Here is a 12,861-nt window from a genome sequence, read left to right on the forward strand (position 1 = left end):
TGAATTGAAACCACACTTTTTAAAAAAGATAAATTGAGGTTAGAAGGATTCAATTTTGATTCTTTTTACTTAAGTAATAGGATGGAGTACAATAAAAGTGAAGCTCTATGGATGTGTGTGAGTACAGTGTGTGTGCTTGTATGTGTGTGCCTGTCTGTGAGCAAATACGTTTATGTGTGCATATGTATATTACACATGTGTGTATGTATGTGTGCATGTATGCATTTATATGTGTGTGTGTGTTTTGTTTTTGTTTTGAAGGGGAAGTTTTGAGACAGTAGCTCCTATGTAGCCCTGGCTGGCCTCAAACTTGCTATGTAGATCAGACTGGCCTTGAATTCACAAAGATCCACCTACTTTTGCCTCCCAAGTACTAGGTTATAGATGTGTGCCACCATTCCTGGCATGTGCTGTTTTAGTATACAATTTATTGAATTTTTCTCAAAGACTCATCATATTTTGAATCCATAATTACAGTTATAGTGCTTTTCTCTAGGCAGTGGCTGTGTTGAACATGTTGTTCTAAATTGTAGGTTGGTATGTTGACTTTAGCTCTAGAATAACTTTGCTCTGTGTTCTACAGGAACTGACCAAACGAGAGGTGGAATACATTGCCCTGTCAAGGGACACCACCGAAAGTGACCTCAAACAGCGCCGGGAGATCCGAGCTGGCACAGCTTTCTACATTGACCAGGCAAGCTCTTTCCCTCCAGGCCGTGACTGACTACTCCAGGGCTGTGTGAAATTGACTTAAAATAGAAAGAGAGTGTGTCATGTGTCGGTGAAAGACAGGCGTTGTGTGTTCATCCTAGACAGATTGATTCAAGCTTTGATGCCCCTGTTCTTGGAAATGTCTTGGTCCAGCTCTAAAGGAGAAACTCAGAGGAAGTGAGTGGTGCTCAAGTGCCTTACAGTTGCTGCTCGCAGCGTGCTTACAGAAATTTCATTTTCTAAGGAAAAGGTATTATGGCTGCTTGGATATGGGTGCTTCCCTAGCATGGTAGCAAGAGCATTTTCAATCTAATGGTGAGTTAGGAAAATGTGGATTAAAGCACATAAAGTGAAATACTTTCAGGTATTATAGCTTTTTGCGGGGGGTGGGACAGGGGGTGGAGGAATGGCTTAGAAATTGATAATTAACTAAATAAAGTTTTATGAATATTATAAGGAAGCATATTATTTCTTAAAACATACTGCATCAGTGAGTAAATGTTTTTTCAAATGCCTCATAGTATATAGAGTGAGGACTATAAACAGTTATACAGAAAATATTTGTAGTGACCATTGAGTTCATGGGGATATACTTGACTTCCTTATTTACAAATACTGCAAGATAAAAGAAAACATTTCACTTTAAAGAATTCACTGACGTCCACTGTTAATAAGGAAGAAGAGATGAGTGAATGGCTTTGCTAGTGAAGACAGCAGAAGTTGATGCAGGTCTAGATAATTTAATACTGTCTCTCAAAAACAAAACAAAACAAACCCAGAAATTCTGCATAATATTTAGATTCAACAGTTAAATTTCCAGCATTCTTTTTCCTCCAAATGTGTGAGGGGTCTCTGTGACCTTCAGGGTCAGCCGAGAGACAAGTTGTGACAAACAAGAAGCGCGATACAACTCTAGTAGCCAATGTTGGTTCAAACTTCAGACATCTGATCCTGAGTTTTTATTTCGGCATATTTAAACACAGCACGATCTGGTGAGAACTATTCTTGTGATGACTATGTCCATCCTGTATGCACAACAAAGCACCTAAATGTCCGAGGAACGGAGTAAGCTAAATACATAGCAGACATGACCACACTGGAGCTCTTTGGAAAGTACCCGTGACACCCTCCATTAAGATGGGTTCTACAGATTGATGGAGAAGAACACGAAAGGTCTGGAGGAGGGTCAGGTTCTTGAAAATCTCCATGCGGAGTGCATAAAAGTCAGCAGGCTAGAAAGCACATCTGTTCCTGCCCTTTGGGCAGAGAAAGGGCTTTGCATTCCTTCTCCTGAAGGAACAGCCCTGTGTGCTTAACATTCCAGGTTCCCCAGCACATGTCTGTGAGCACAGAGACTGCCAGGTCTCCTACACAAATGTATTCACAAATAACGACGTTCAATGATATTAGTTGTAGTATTTCCAAAATGAAAACTAAGTGAACACTGTAATGGTGCATATTGAAGCGCTTAATGAAAGAAACCATTGTAAGTACTATACTCTGTAGCTACTAAAAAGAATGAAATGATGCTGGGGTGCAGCTTCATGAAAGAGTCGTTGCCTGGCAGGTACGAGGGCCTGGGTTCAAGTCCCAGTGCACACATGTGCATGCACAGCACAAGGTGGGGACGTCAGTCTATACTAACAGAAGTCCAGAGTGTGAGTGGAAAGAGGTTGTAAGAGAGTATACGGTTCATTTGTGATGGAAGAGATGCGCCTGCGCATCTGTGCACATTGACATCATCCTGAAGGTTTTACAATCCCACAGCTACACATGTGGGATTGGAAGTCCGGGCTGAGATGAATGTGTGTTTCTTTTGTGTCTCTGTGACCGAAGTACCGCTCGCAAAAAGCCCAAGAGAGGAGAGGCTGATTTTACTTCATGGTTTCTGAGGGTTTTCAGTTAGTCTGGCAGGGAAATCAGCAGAGACTGTCAGTCTTTGTGGTGGGAGTGGGTGCCAGAGACTGTTCCTGTGGAGACCGACCAGGAAGCGGAGAAGAGAGAGTGGGCTGTAACCAGGACCTGGAGTAGAGCCTTCCAAGGCCTGCCTGGAGCTGCTCAATTCCAATGGCCAGGCCCCACCCCCACCTGGAGGGACATTTCTGCTGGAAACCATAAGAGCTGGCATGCATGTGTGTGCATGTGAGTGTGTTCCCAAGTATCGATTGGGGTTTATAAGTGCACTCTGGCATAGTAGGCTCTTTGTGAAGTTTGAAGGGCAAGATGAGATGTTTGTTGGAGGGATCTCTCCTGTGCAGGTGCTTTTATATCAGGGTTACTTATTCTTCAGAACTTCCTCAGAGGGGGAGATGACTTACCTGTCTTACAGAGGACATGATAGGCTTCCATGGCCAGGGCCATGTAATTTACTAATAATAGAGGTGGGATTTGATTCTGTTGTTTCCTCCCAAAGTAGTGATGTTGACCATGCTGATCACAGTGACCATTGCAGTGACCACATGCTGCTGTTCATAATTGTAACAATAATTTAAAAAATCAAAAGAAAATAGGCTTGGCTTTAACTTTTTTTTATTAATAACTGAATGTCAGTGCCATGTAATTATGTATTCACAGTTTATTGGGTCGGATATTATAATCACAGCAAAATGAAATGTGGTTTGTATTTGTGAAAATAGGTCATTGTTCTAAGGAGGCCAAGGTCACAGGTTTCATGCATATGCCGACTAATACTGTACCTAAGGGTCTTTCTGTACAAACTAGCCCTGACCTTGTCCAGTTATCTTTTTGTGACAAAAGGAGAACTTTGCTTAGTAAAAAGATATTAATATTAAGTACACAGGCTTGCTCTAGACCCTGAACTAGAGCCAGGTAGTGTATAGAAATGACAACAAACAAAATGCCCGTGGTGAGGCGCTCAGAGCCCTTTCTACTAGCTTTTGAAACATATATCCCAGCATCATCTGTTGTCACACTACCCTGAGCAGCACACCTGTACCAACTCCTTTCTAACTACCCAGCGCCTGTGCGGCATTCCCTTCCTGCCCATTCTTCTCTGCTCTCTTGCCTTTAGAAACCACCAGTCAAAGATTTTTAGGTTCCTTATGTAGCTGAGATCATGCAGAACTTGTCTTTCTGTATCTGGGTTGTTAAATCCAATCATTTCTAGTTGTTTCCATGTTCTTTGACTGTTTTTTTTTTTTTTTTTTTTTTTTTCTTAGACAGGATCTCTCACTCTGTAGCCCTGGCTGTTTGGGAACTCATTGTATAGGCCAGGCTAGCTTTGAACTCACAGAGATTTGCCTGCCTCTGCGTCCCAAGTGCTGGGATTAAAGGTGGTGTGTGCCATTATACCTAGTCACTGATTGTTTTTTAACAACTTACTATGTTCTCGGGTTATCTCATGGGATTTTAACCCCATTAGAAAGAAGGGGAGCTCAGAGATGCCCCTGACTGAGCTAAGGCACTCATGGCAAGGAAGCGGCAGAGTAAGGCACTGTAGTTTTGTACTACTGTAACAGAGTGCCTGAAGCTGCTGTAATGACCAGAAATGTATTTGACTCACAGCTCTACGCTGGGAAGTCCAAAGGTGAGGTGCTCTTATCTGAGGAAAGTTTTCTTGGCAGGAAGATGGAAGGGGAAGGAAGAAAGGACAGGAACATAAGAGCATTGAGAGAAGCTAGAGGCCAGATTCATCTTCGCACAATTACGAATCCACTTTCAAGGTAATACCATTAGTCCAATCATAGTAAATAGCCTTCATAACCTAATTGCCTTTTAAAGAGCCCACATCTTAACCCCGCTGCACTGAGCATTAAGTATCAAGTTCGCCATCTTTGAGGGACACATTTACATCATAGTAGCAAATAAAAGATCAACTTATCCTATTTGGTATTTATTTATTTTATTCAGAGGAGAAAGGCTTTACTCTTCTGATATTTTAAAATAAAACTTTGGGGCTGAGGAGATGGTCAAGTCCCATATTGTGCCTGTTGCACATCAGGAGGACCTGAGTTTGATTCTAGGCGCTCACATAAAAGCCAGGCCAGGATACATGTGACCCTAGTGCTGGGGGCTGGCATTGGACTGGAACAGGACAGATACAGGCTGATCTCTTGAACCTGCTGGCCAGCTAGTCTAGCAGAATTGTGAGCGCAAGGCTCAGTGATGACCCTGTCTCAAAAAATAAGACGGAGAGCAATTGAAGAGGATACTCAGTGCTGACCCTGTGCCTCTGCACGCAGGTGTGTACTTGCACATACGCATACACTCTCTGAGTAAAGACCTTAAAGCTTTTTTTTTTTTTTACTCCCCACTTCAGTACCTTTGCACACTGTAGTTTTTTGAGTAAATGTGGAGCTTTTTGGAATCTATTAGCAATGATTTGCATTTTAGTAAGTAACATTACCTTTTCACTCTAGTACTGCTTTGATATTTAAATTACTACATTCTTGATGCCTTTTGAGGATACTTTCATTTCGTAAATGAGGCCACAGACATTTAGATTAATTACTTGCCTCAGGTCTTCTCAAATTGGAACCCAATCTAGAACAAACGTAGTGTTTTTATTTTAGGTCATGCCCCTGCTTTTCCTTGCACTCCTTTACGTCTCTGTGCTGGGCTGTTAGGCTGAGGGTGAGACGGCTGGGTCAGCAGGATCTTGCTGTATTCTTTCCCTGATTTTTATTTGAAAGAATTAGGTCTCTGAGGGAGGTTCTGTCACCTGACAGACAAGAAAGACTCTTTAAAGCTGGTCTGCTTTCTTCTCTGAGGGCCTCCCACAACTAGTCATGCCACGTATGAAATGGACACGCACTGTCCTTTTATGGGTTTTAAGAGCTCAAGAGAAGCTCTGCACAGTGTTTACCAGTCTACGTAGAAAAACTTCAGAGTGTCTAATTCTCTCAAGCTCATATTTAAGCTTTTTCTGTTCTCACAGCACGTGTGGGTGTCGATAGCTGCGTCCTTCATATAGTCCCAGGCTTATATAACAGTGTGTCTTAACTGGGCCGTTGTACTGTTACTCCATAAGTTCGAGTGGCCTGCTGAGAGCCAGCTTTAGAGGGTAGGGCACTCCTCTGAGGACCAATGGGTGCTGCTAGGGAGATGCAGTGTACATGAGAGAACAGGGAAGGCCAGCATTGCTCCTCCCTTCAATAGTGAGTAGACATGAGACAAAGGGGACATCACTGAGCAAGGGCGAGATGCTTGCCCTGTGTTAGGCTCAACATTTGTAGCATATTTTTCTATTCAACTAAGTTGAAGCTTATGTATGACCTGAAATGTCATTGAAATGCTATCTTACTTATTGTTAAGTTTTATTTATCCCTGCAGATTTAATCAGATTATAGTAACAACATCTGAAAGTGTGGATGAAAGCATTTAAGGAATTTCATAGTCTGAAGGAGTCAGGTGGCGCTTTGGTAACCAAGGTGGTGCCTGGTACTCATCTCACTCTTTCAGTTGAGTGCTTCAGATTTCCTTACTACAGAGCATCTGCCTGAGACTTCTTCCTGTCAGCTAATATTCTTGCTGCTATATCGAAAAGTTTTAGTATGTGCTATCACCCATGAGGCTAAGGGACGTGACCTGTCTGGGGAGGCAAGGGAATAAAGAGAGGACAGACACACAAACACACGGACAGAAAAGCTGCATTCAGGTGGGCTGTGCTCAGTCCAATGGAGTAGGTGTTACTCAACAACCCTGAACCCTAGTGTGCGTGCACAGGGGGAGGAAGTCTCGGGCTGCAGTCATCCGGGCAGAAGCTGCCCGTGCTTTCTTTTGCACAGCCTGCTCCATCATTCGTAAACACACTTGCACACACTGTCAGCATTTGCACTTGGACCGGAGAAAGGACCATCCTTCCACTCTTGGGGTAGAGGGAGGCTTTGCCAGTCTCTATGGGTCTGGGGTCCCTGATATGGCTGTGCCCATGCCAAGGAAACACATTGGCTCTGGCTTCGATAGCCACATTACCGAGGGGCACATGAGAAAGTAAAAATCTTTCGTGATATTTTGCTTGACATTATTTCTTTTTCTTCCCCTTTTCAGAATTTATCATTTTTAAAGTTGTTGCCATGCTGTTACATAAAGTTTATAATTGTGCTGGCTCATTTTTGTCACAAACTAGAGTCCCTCTACCAGATCGCCCAGCGAGGCATTTTCTCGATGGCTATACCACCTAAGAGAGCCTGAGTCACCATGGGCAGCACCGTCCCTGACCACTTGGGTCTGGGTTGTCTAAGAAAGGCAGCGGAGCTTGCTATGAGAAGCAAGCCAAGAGTAGCATTCCTCTGTGGTTCCTGCCCCAGTTCCTGCCTGCTGGCTCCCGTTTCAAGTTTCTGCCAGCACTTCTGATGTTGGACTGTAAATTGTAGGCCAAATAAACCCTTTTCTCCCCAAGTTGACTTTTTTTTTTGGTCCTTGTGTTTATCACGCCAACAGAAAGCAAAGTATATCAGTAAATCTTTTTTTATATCCTCATACTTGGGTTCAACTGTGATGTGAAACATCCATTTTATTGCCACTTAGTGCATAAAATTAATAACGTTATGTCAAATTATAAAAATGTTGGAGAGATTTACTGTTTTTTAAATTCTTAGTTGAGCTATGGATCTCATAAAGACAGTAGCTTGCTCTAATACCAATCAACAACCTCCTTAAATTTTATTTTAGTAATTAATTAGTCTCTTTTCTCTATTTATTCACAATTTCTTCCTCTGCGTTTCAACACACCCACTTTTTGACTGATTCTGTAAGCGATCCACTACCTGCGTGGTGGCCAGCCAGTAACTCTGGAGATTTTTGGTTTGTCTGATGTTCCCTCGTGTTTGAAATGATGCTGTCTTGTTAAGAGTGTGTGGAAGTGATGTTGCATCTATGGTAACAGAAGCCTACTGTGTGAGGCTGGCAGAGCTCATTACCGGCAACGCTGGTTTTGACCAAACAGAGTAGGTTCTTGCAGGTTCTCAGTGTTACAGTTTTTGGGGTTGTTTTTTGTCATTTATGATATCTTTTGGGAAGATATTTGAGTGTATACAGATAACTAGTTTCCCCTCTATTATGATTCTTGCCTGCCACACTTACTGCTGTGATGTCTTCCAAATAGTGAATTTCTCTTCTATTCTTTATCAGTGTTCCTAACCTGAGGACCCTACTGTGTGATATTTGCTCTGGTGAGGGTTTTCACATGATCACAAGGATACTGTCTTTGTTTGTCCACCACTTTCCTGGTTTCCCATCGCCACACATCCACCAGAGTGTGTTTGGCAGCTGTCCCTGCCCTCTGCATGAGTTCTCTGGGTCTCGTGCACGAGGCCCCCCGTGTCTGTGAGGTGAAGGAAGGGTTGGCCGCTCACTCCCTCAGCTGCATGTTGTCACGTGTTGCCTTTCCTTCCCAAAGTTGGTAAGCTAGGAAATTTTAGTCTGTGTATTTCTAAGCTTTTTCTCACCACACGGGATTAAAAAAAATTATGTAAAGCTCATCTTATAATAAAGGTTGCTAAAAATTTAACTTAAAAAAGGGTCTTGCTGCTAGTGGTGATAATCACTTATTTTTTATTGTGAGCTGTGCATTCCTGAGAAGATAGGCTTCTTATGAAAGACAGCTTAATGGAGACCTCACCTGAAATATGTTTTTATGAGAAAGCAGCCCAGGCCCTTCTGTGCCAATTTGTTGTTTGAGTTTTGATATCCCAGGAACAATGGTTCTGGTTTTATTCTTTACACAGTTGGAAGAGGTGAGATTCCCCTATATTCCAGTCCTTGGGGCCCCTGAAGTCACCTTGATTCATCAATTAACAGTAAATAAATAAATACCATGAGATGATGGGCAGTTTCATAGAAGAAAATAAAAAATATCTGTAATAATGATAGATTTGAAGACTCATTCGTGAGCTGGTCTTGTTTTTAAAGTGGTGTAGTTATCTTTAAATTGGGATAGTTATCGAAAGTGGGATGGATATCTTTAGTCTGTCAGAGATACCTGAAGTAAATTAACTGTTAAACCATGGAAAGTTCTACAACTTATTAAAAGGAAATTCTCATTAAGAAGTTCCTAGTTTTTCTTTGATATTTGGAAAATGAGTGCCGTAGCACTTCAGAGATTTCTCTGGGGACTGGCTGGGTATGTGGAGGGGAGTAGAATGTGGTTCACCCCCTTTTTTGGTTAACACTAAAAGGAAAACTAAATAAAACAAAAAAGGTCATTGTAAGTAAAGATTGAGATTTCCTAGTAGAGTAGTTTGGCGTGTACAGGGGAGTCACACTAAGTGCGTAGTCAGTAACGGGCTGCGTGTGAGGAGGCAGCTGATAGCAGGGCCTGGTGCAGATGTGTCTTAGGAGTGTCTATAGAGATTGAGCTGTGGGACAGAGAGGCCTGAACTAGGGGAGGGGAGGAAGGGATGCACTGAGAAATGTTCTGGCCTCAGTGGTTTTTGTGGCAGGGTAGACCCAGCTGGCCTTCACCTTCCTTCCTCTTGTCTCAGGCTCCTGTATTCTGGGATGTCAGGCCAGTTGTCATGTTGGATAAGTTCAAGTTCAAGTTCAGTTAAGGATGTTAGATTATCATACTATGGAGATAAAGCAGATCTAGGAGATGAGATACAGCTTTGGGATCCTGTCACAGATGAATGGTATAAGACGTGCTGGCTAGGTTTTGTAAATAAAACAACAACTTGATTACTCTATTGCTAGAGTCACCTGGGAAGAGGAACGCCTCCTCCCCACAGAGAGGAATTGGCTGGATTGCCAAGTGTGTGGACATTTTCTTGATTAATGACTCATGTGGGAGGGCCCAGCCCACTCCAGGCAGTGCTATGCCTGTGCAGGTGGTCTGGGTTATATAAGGTAGCCGAGCAAGCTGTGGAGGAGAAATCAGTGAGCAGTATTCTGTGGTTTCTACTTTGGGTTCATGCCTTAAGTATCCATCTTGTATTTCCACATTGATTGTTACCTGGGGCTTGTAAGATGAGACAGACCTTTGTGTCTCCGTTGCTTTGGTCTTGATGTTTAAAGTGGGATAATTGATGGAAATCAAACTAGGATAGAGATGAAGCAGATCTGGAGGAAGCGGGACATGTTATAGGGGACAGCCTGGATGCTGTGGGGTCTGGTTGCCGTTGTCCATGCAGAGCAGCCATGTGGCCCTGAAGCTTGGGGAGCTGGAGGTTGGAAACCCATCAGCATAGGAAAGGTCCCTGCACCCTGGCACGATGGCGATTCCCTGGAAGCAGCGTGAGCAGCTGAGGTGGAGGCCGTGGGTGAGAGTGTAATTCTGGACCTGCGTTCAGTGAGGAGACAGGAAAGGAGAGGCTTTTGTTCTAAGACTCCGTCGTCGTGAAGCCAGTGATGACTGAGTGCTGATTTATATTTAGCAGCATTAATTCTGTCTGTGATGCACGCAGAGAAATGTGAATTAGATTTTTCTCTAAAGCTGATTTTCAGGAACTTTGATGTGAATGTGTGTTCTCAGGACCTGTCAGTTAAAGGAGAAGCTTCACCATTTTCTGGGTCATTATCTGCTCCCTGTTTTTTTTTTTTTTTCTTTCTATTACTAATTTTCTTAAATCTGTGGGGATACAGTGTGCATCAATTCAGTCAGAGAAACGGGCAATGTTGTCAGCGTGGAACATGACACAGAAACAGAGTTTGTTTTAATCACCCATTTGCACACACTATGGTCTTCAAACTCTTCTACACAGCTTTTTGGTTCTTACAAGACACTTACGGAATAGAGGCCAGGCTCTATTACTGTCCTTTCTCTTCTCTAATTAAGGAATCTGTTTATTGTTTAATTTTGTTACCCATTCATAGATAGCTGTTAGTTTTCTGTTTCATTGGCTATGTAATCTAAAATGTAACATTTCAAAAAACCCTAGAGATCCTCCCCGATTCTCTTCATTTACCAGATGAATAAACAGGCACAAAGAGGTAAAACCGTTTGCCTGAAATCAGATAAGCAGAGAAAACAAATTAGGATCGAGTCCACCTGCCTGATTCTCAGTCTCTGTAACAGGGAACACGTTTAGTTGCAGTGCAGGGACAACCAGGCTCTGCTGCCATCGCTGTCCTCATTTTGGCCTTGTTTCTCTTGGACACAGTGTGCTGTTCGGGCTGCCACAGAGGGCAGGACGCTGGTGCTGGAAGGCTTGGAAAAGGCGGAGAGAAACGTGCTTCCAGTACTGAACAACTTGCTGGAGAACCGGGAGATGCAGCTTGAAGATGGACGCTTCCTCATGTCTGCTGAGCGCTATGACAAGCTTCTCCAAGTAAGCAACGGAGAGCCGGCTCTGACCTCTGACCTCTGCCTTGGGAGTGGGGTGTGCCATCTGTGAGCTGCGACTGGGAATTAGGGCAGTGCTCAGGTGGCCCTTTTCTTTGGCAAACTGCCTGAGTAAATCACACATTTACACAATTGTAAAAGGCTGTTCCATCTGCAAAGACTTCTTCAATTATTAGAGTTGCCCATTTCTTTGATCATCTTAATAGCTCCTCTTACCTGTTTACCTGCTTTTTTCATTCTTTTAACAACTCTAAAGGCAATAACTTTTAGACAGTGCTGACCATCTGAGATACAAAGCTGAATAGCATCCAGAAAATACAGTGGCCAGTAGGGACTAACAGATGTGAATAGGGTGTTAAAAAAGACCTTCTGAGGGCTGGAGAGATGACTCAGTGGTTAAAAGCAGCTGTTGCTTTTCCAGAGGATCCCACTTTGATTCCCAGTGCTCAATTGACAGCGCACAAGTGTCCTAACCCTAATATATAATATATATGCAGATTTACATAGACATTTTGTAGAACGCCATGAATCTGCGTATGACTGTGCTGAGCCACTGACAGAGTTAGGAAAGAAAGGCACATTTACCAGGTGTCTGCCTGATGGGTATATGTGGACACTCACATATATTCTCATACTTGGTTTTTCTGACACTCAGAATCCTGCAGGTTATATTATTTGTACCTTATAGGTGAGAAAACTGAGGCTCTTAGGGTAACATCACAAATATCTTTGGTAGTTGAGCTAGAGCCTGTATAAGGTGGCTGAGCCGGGTTCTCTTATGACTCCAACTGTGGCCTGTTGCTGCTGTTAGCTCTATCTCACACAGGACCATGGGCATGTTACCTAACTCCTTTGACCTCTGTTTGTTCATTTGTATAATATTCTCCATCTGTATTGTGGCTAATTACATGAGAGATTTGTGGAATAGTAGATGTGAAATTCTGGAAAGTAAAATGAGAAAAATGAGTTAAAAAAAAAAAACCCGGTATTAGTCATCTACCTTAATAGAACTGCCTATAAGCATAATTTGGCTTCAGTTGAGTTCCTCAGCAGTCAGGGTTTGAGTTCTTGTCCTGGTAGCTCTTGCCTTTGAAGTCTGTCACTCGCTCTGGCAGCTGTCATCCGCATCACTTATGCTGTTGTGTTTTGAACTCTTACTTTCTAGGATCACACTAAAGAGGAGCTGGATGCCTGGAAGATTGTCAGAGTTAGTGAGCATTTCCGAGTGATTGCCTTGGGTTTGCCAGTGCCCAGGTACTCTGGGAATCCATTAGACCCCCCTCTCCGTTCTCGATTTCAAGCCAGAGATATTTATTTTCTACCCTTCCAGGTAAGTATGTCAAGGACATAGTGCTTGAAATGGTTTCTATCCATAACAAGACATTAAATTCTATATCAATGTTAGTATATTTTTATTTTTTATATTATGCATATGCATGTTTTGCCTACATGTATGTCTGTATGCACCACTCATGTGCTTAGTACCTGTGGAGCCCAGAAGAAGGCGTCTGATCCCCTGGGATTGGAATTACAGACAGTTGTGAGCTACCATCTTGGTGCTGGGAATTGAACTCGGGTCCTTTGGAAGAGCAGCTACTGTTCTTGACCACTGATCTCTCTGCAGCCCCCTGAGTCTTTTTTAAAAGGCTGCCTTTGCCTTTATTAAACAGAACGTATCACAAAATGCTATAAATTATAGTGTCTACTTAATTAAAAGTTTGGTTGATATACATAAAACATTTGTGTTTTATCTGTGTATTTATTATTAATAGGTTGTATATGCTTCTGTTATTTAGGACCAACTAAGACTATTATATTCAGTTGGAGCTAATGTTTCTCCTGAGAAGTAAGTATACTTTATAAATATTGGATGATTAAACGTTTAATTTGTTTAAAAATTAAATTGTTGT

At 42.5% G+C, this 12,861-nt stretch overlaps 1 protein-coding gene across 1 annotated transcript in view; it reads left to right on the forward strand.

Moving 5' to 3' along the window:
- Positions 1–12,861, forward strand: part of Vwa8 (von Willebrand factor A domain containing 8) — a 309,886-nt gene that overhangs the window by 50,797 nt on the left and 246,228 nt on the right. The window contains exons 4-7 of the mRNA XM_051160869.1: positions 584–694; positions 10,770–10,937; positions 12,117–12,281; positions 12,748–12,797. Coding sequence (XP_051016826.1) covers positions 584–694; positions 10,770–10,937; positions 12,117–12,281; positions 12,748–12,797 — 494 coding nt within the window. The remainder of the gene's footprint in view (positions 1–583; positions 695–10,769; positions 10,938–12,116; positions 12,282–12,747; positions 12,798–12,861) is intronic.

Source organism: Acomys russatus, chromosome 18 (assembly GCF_903995435.1).
Source record: "Acomys russatus chromosome 18, mAcoRus1.1, whole genome shotgun sequence".
In the NCBI taxonomy this organism is placed as follows: Eukaryota; Metazoa; Chordata; class Mammalia; order Rodentia; family Muridae; genus Acomys; species Acomys russatus.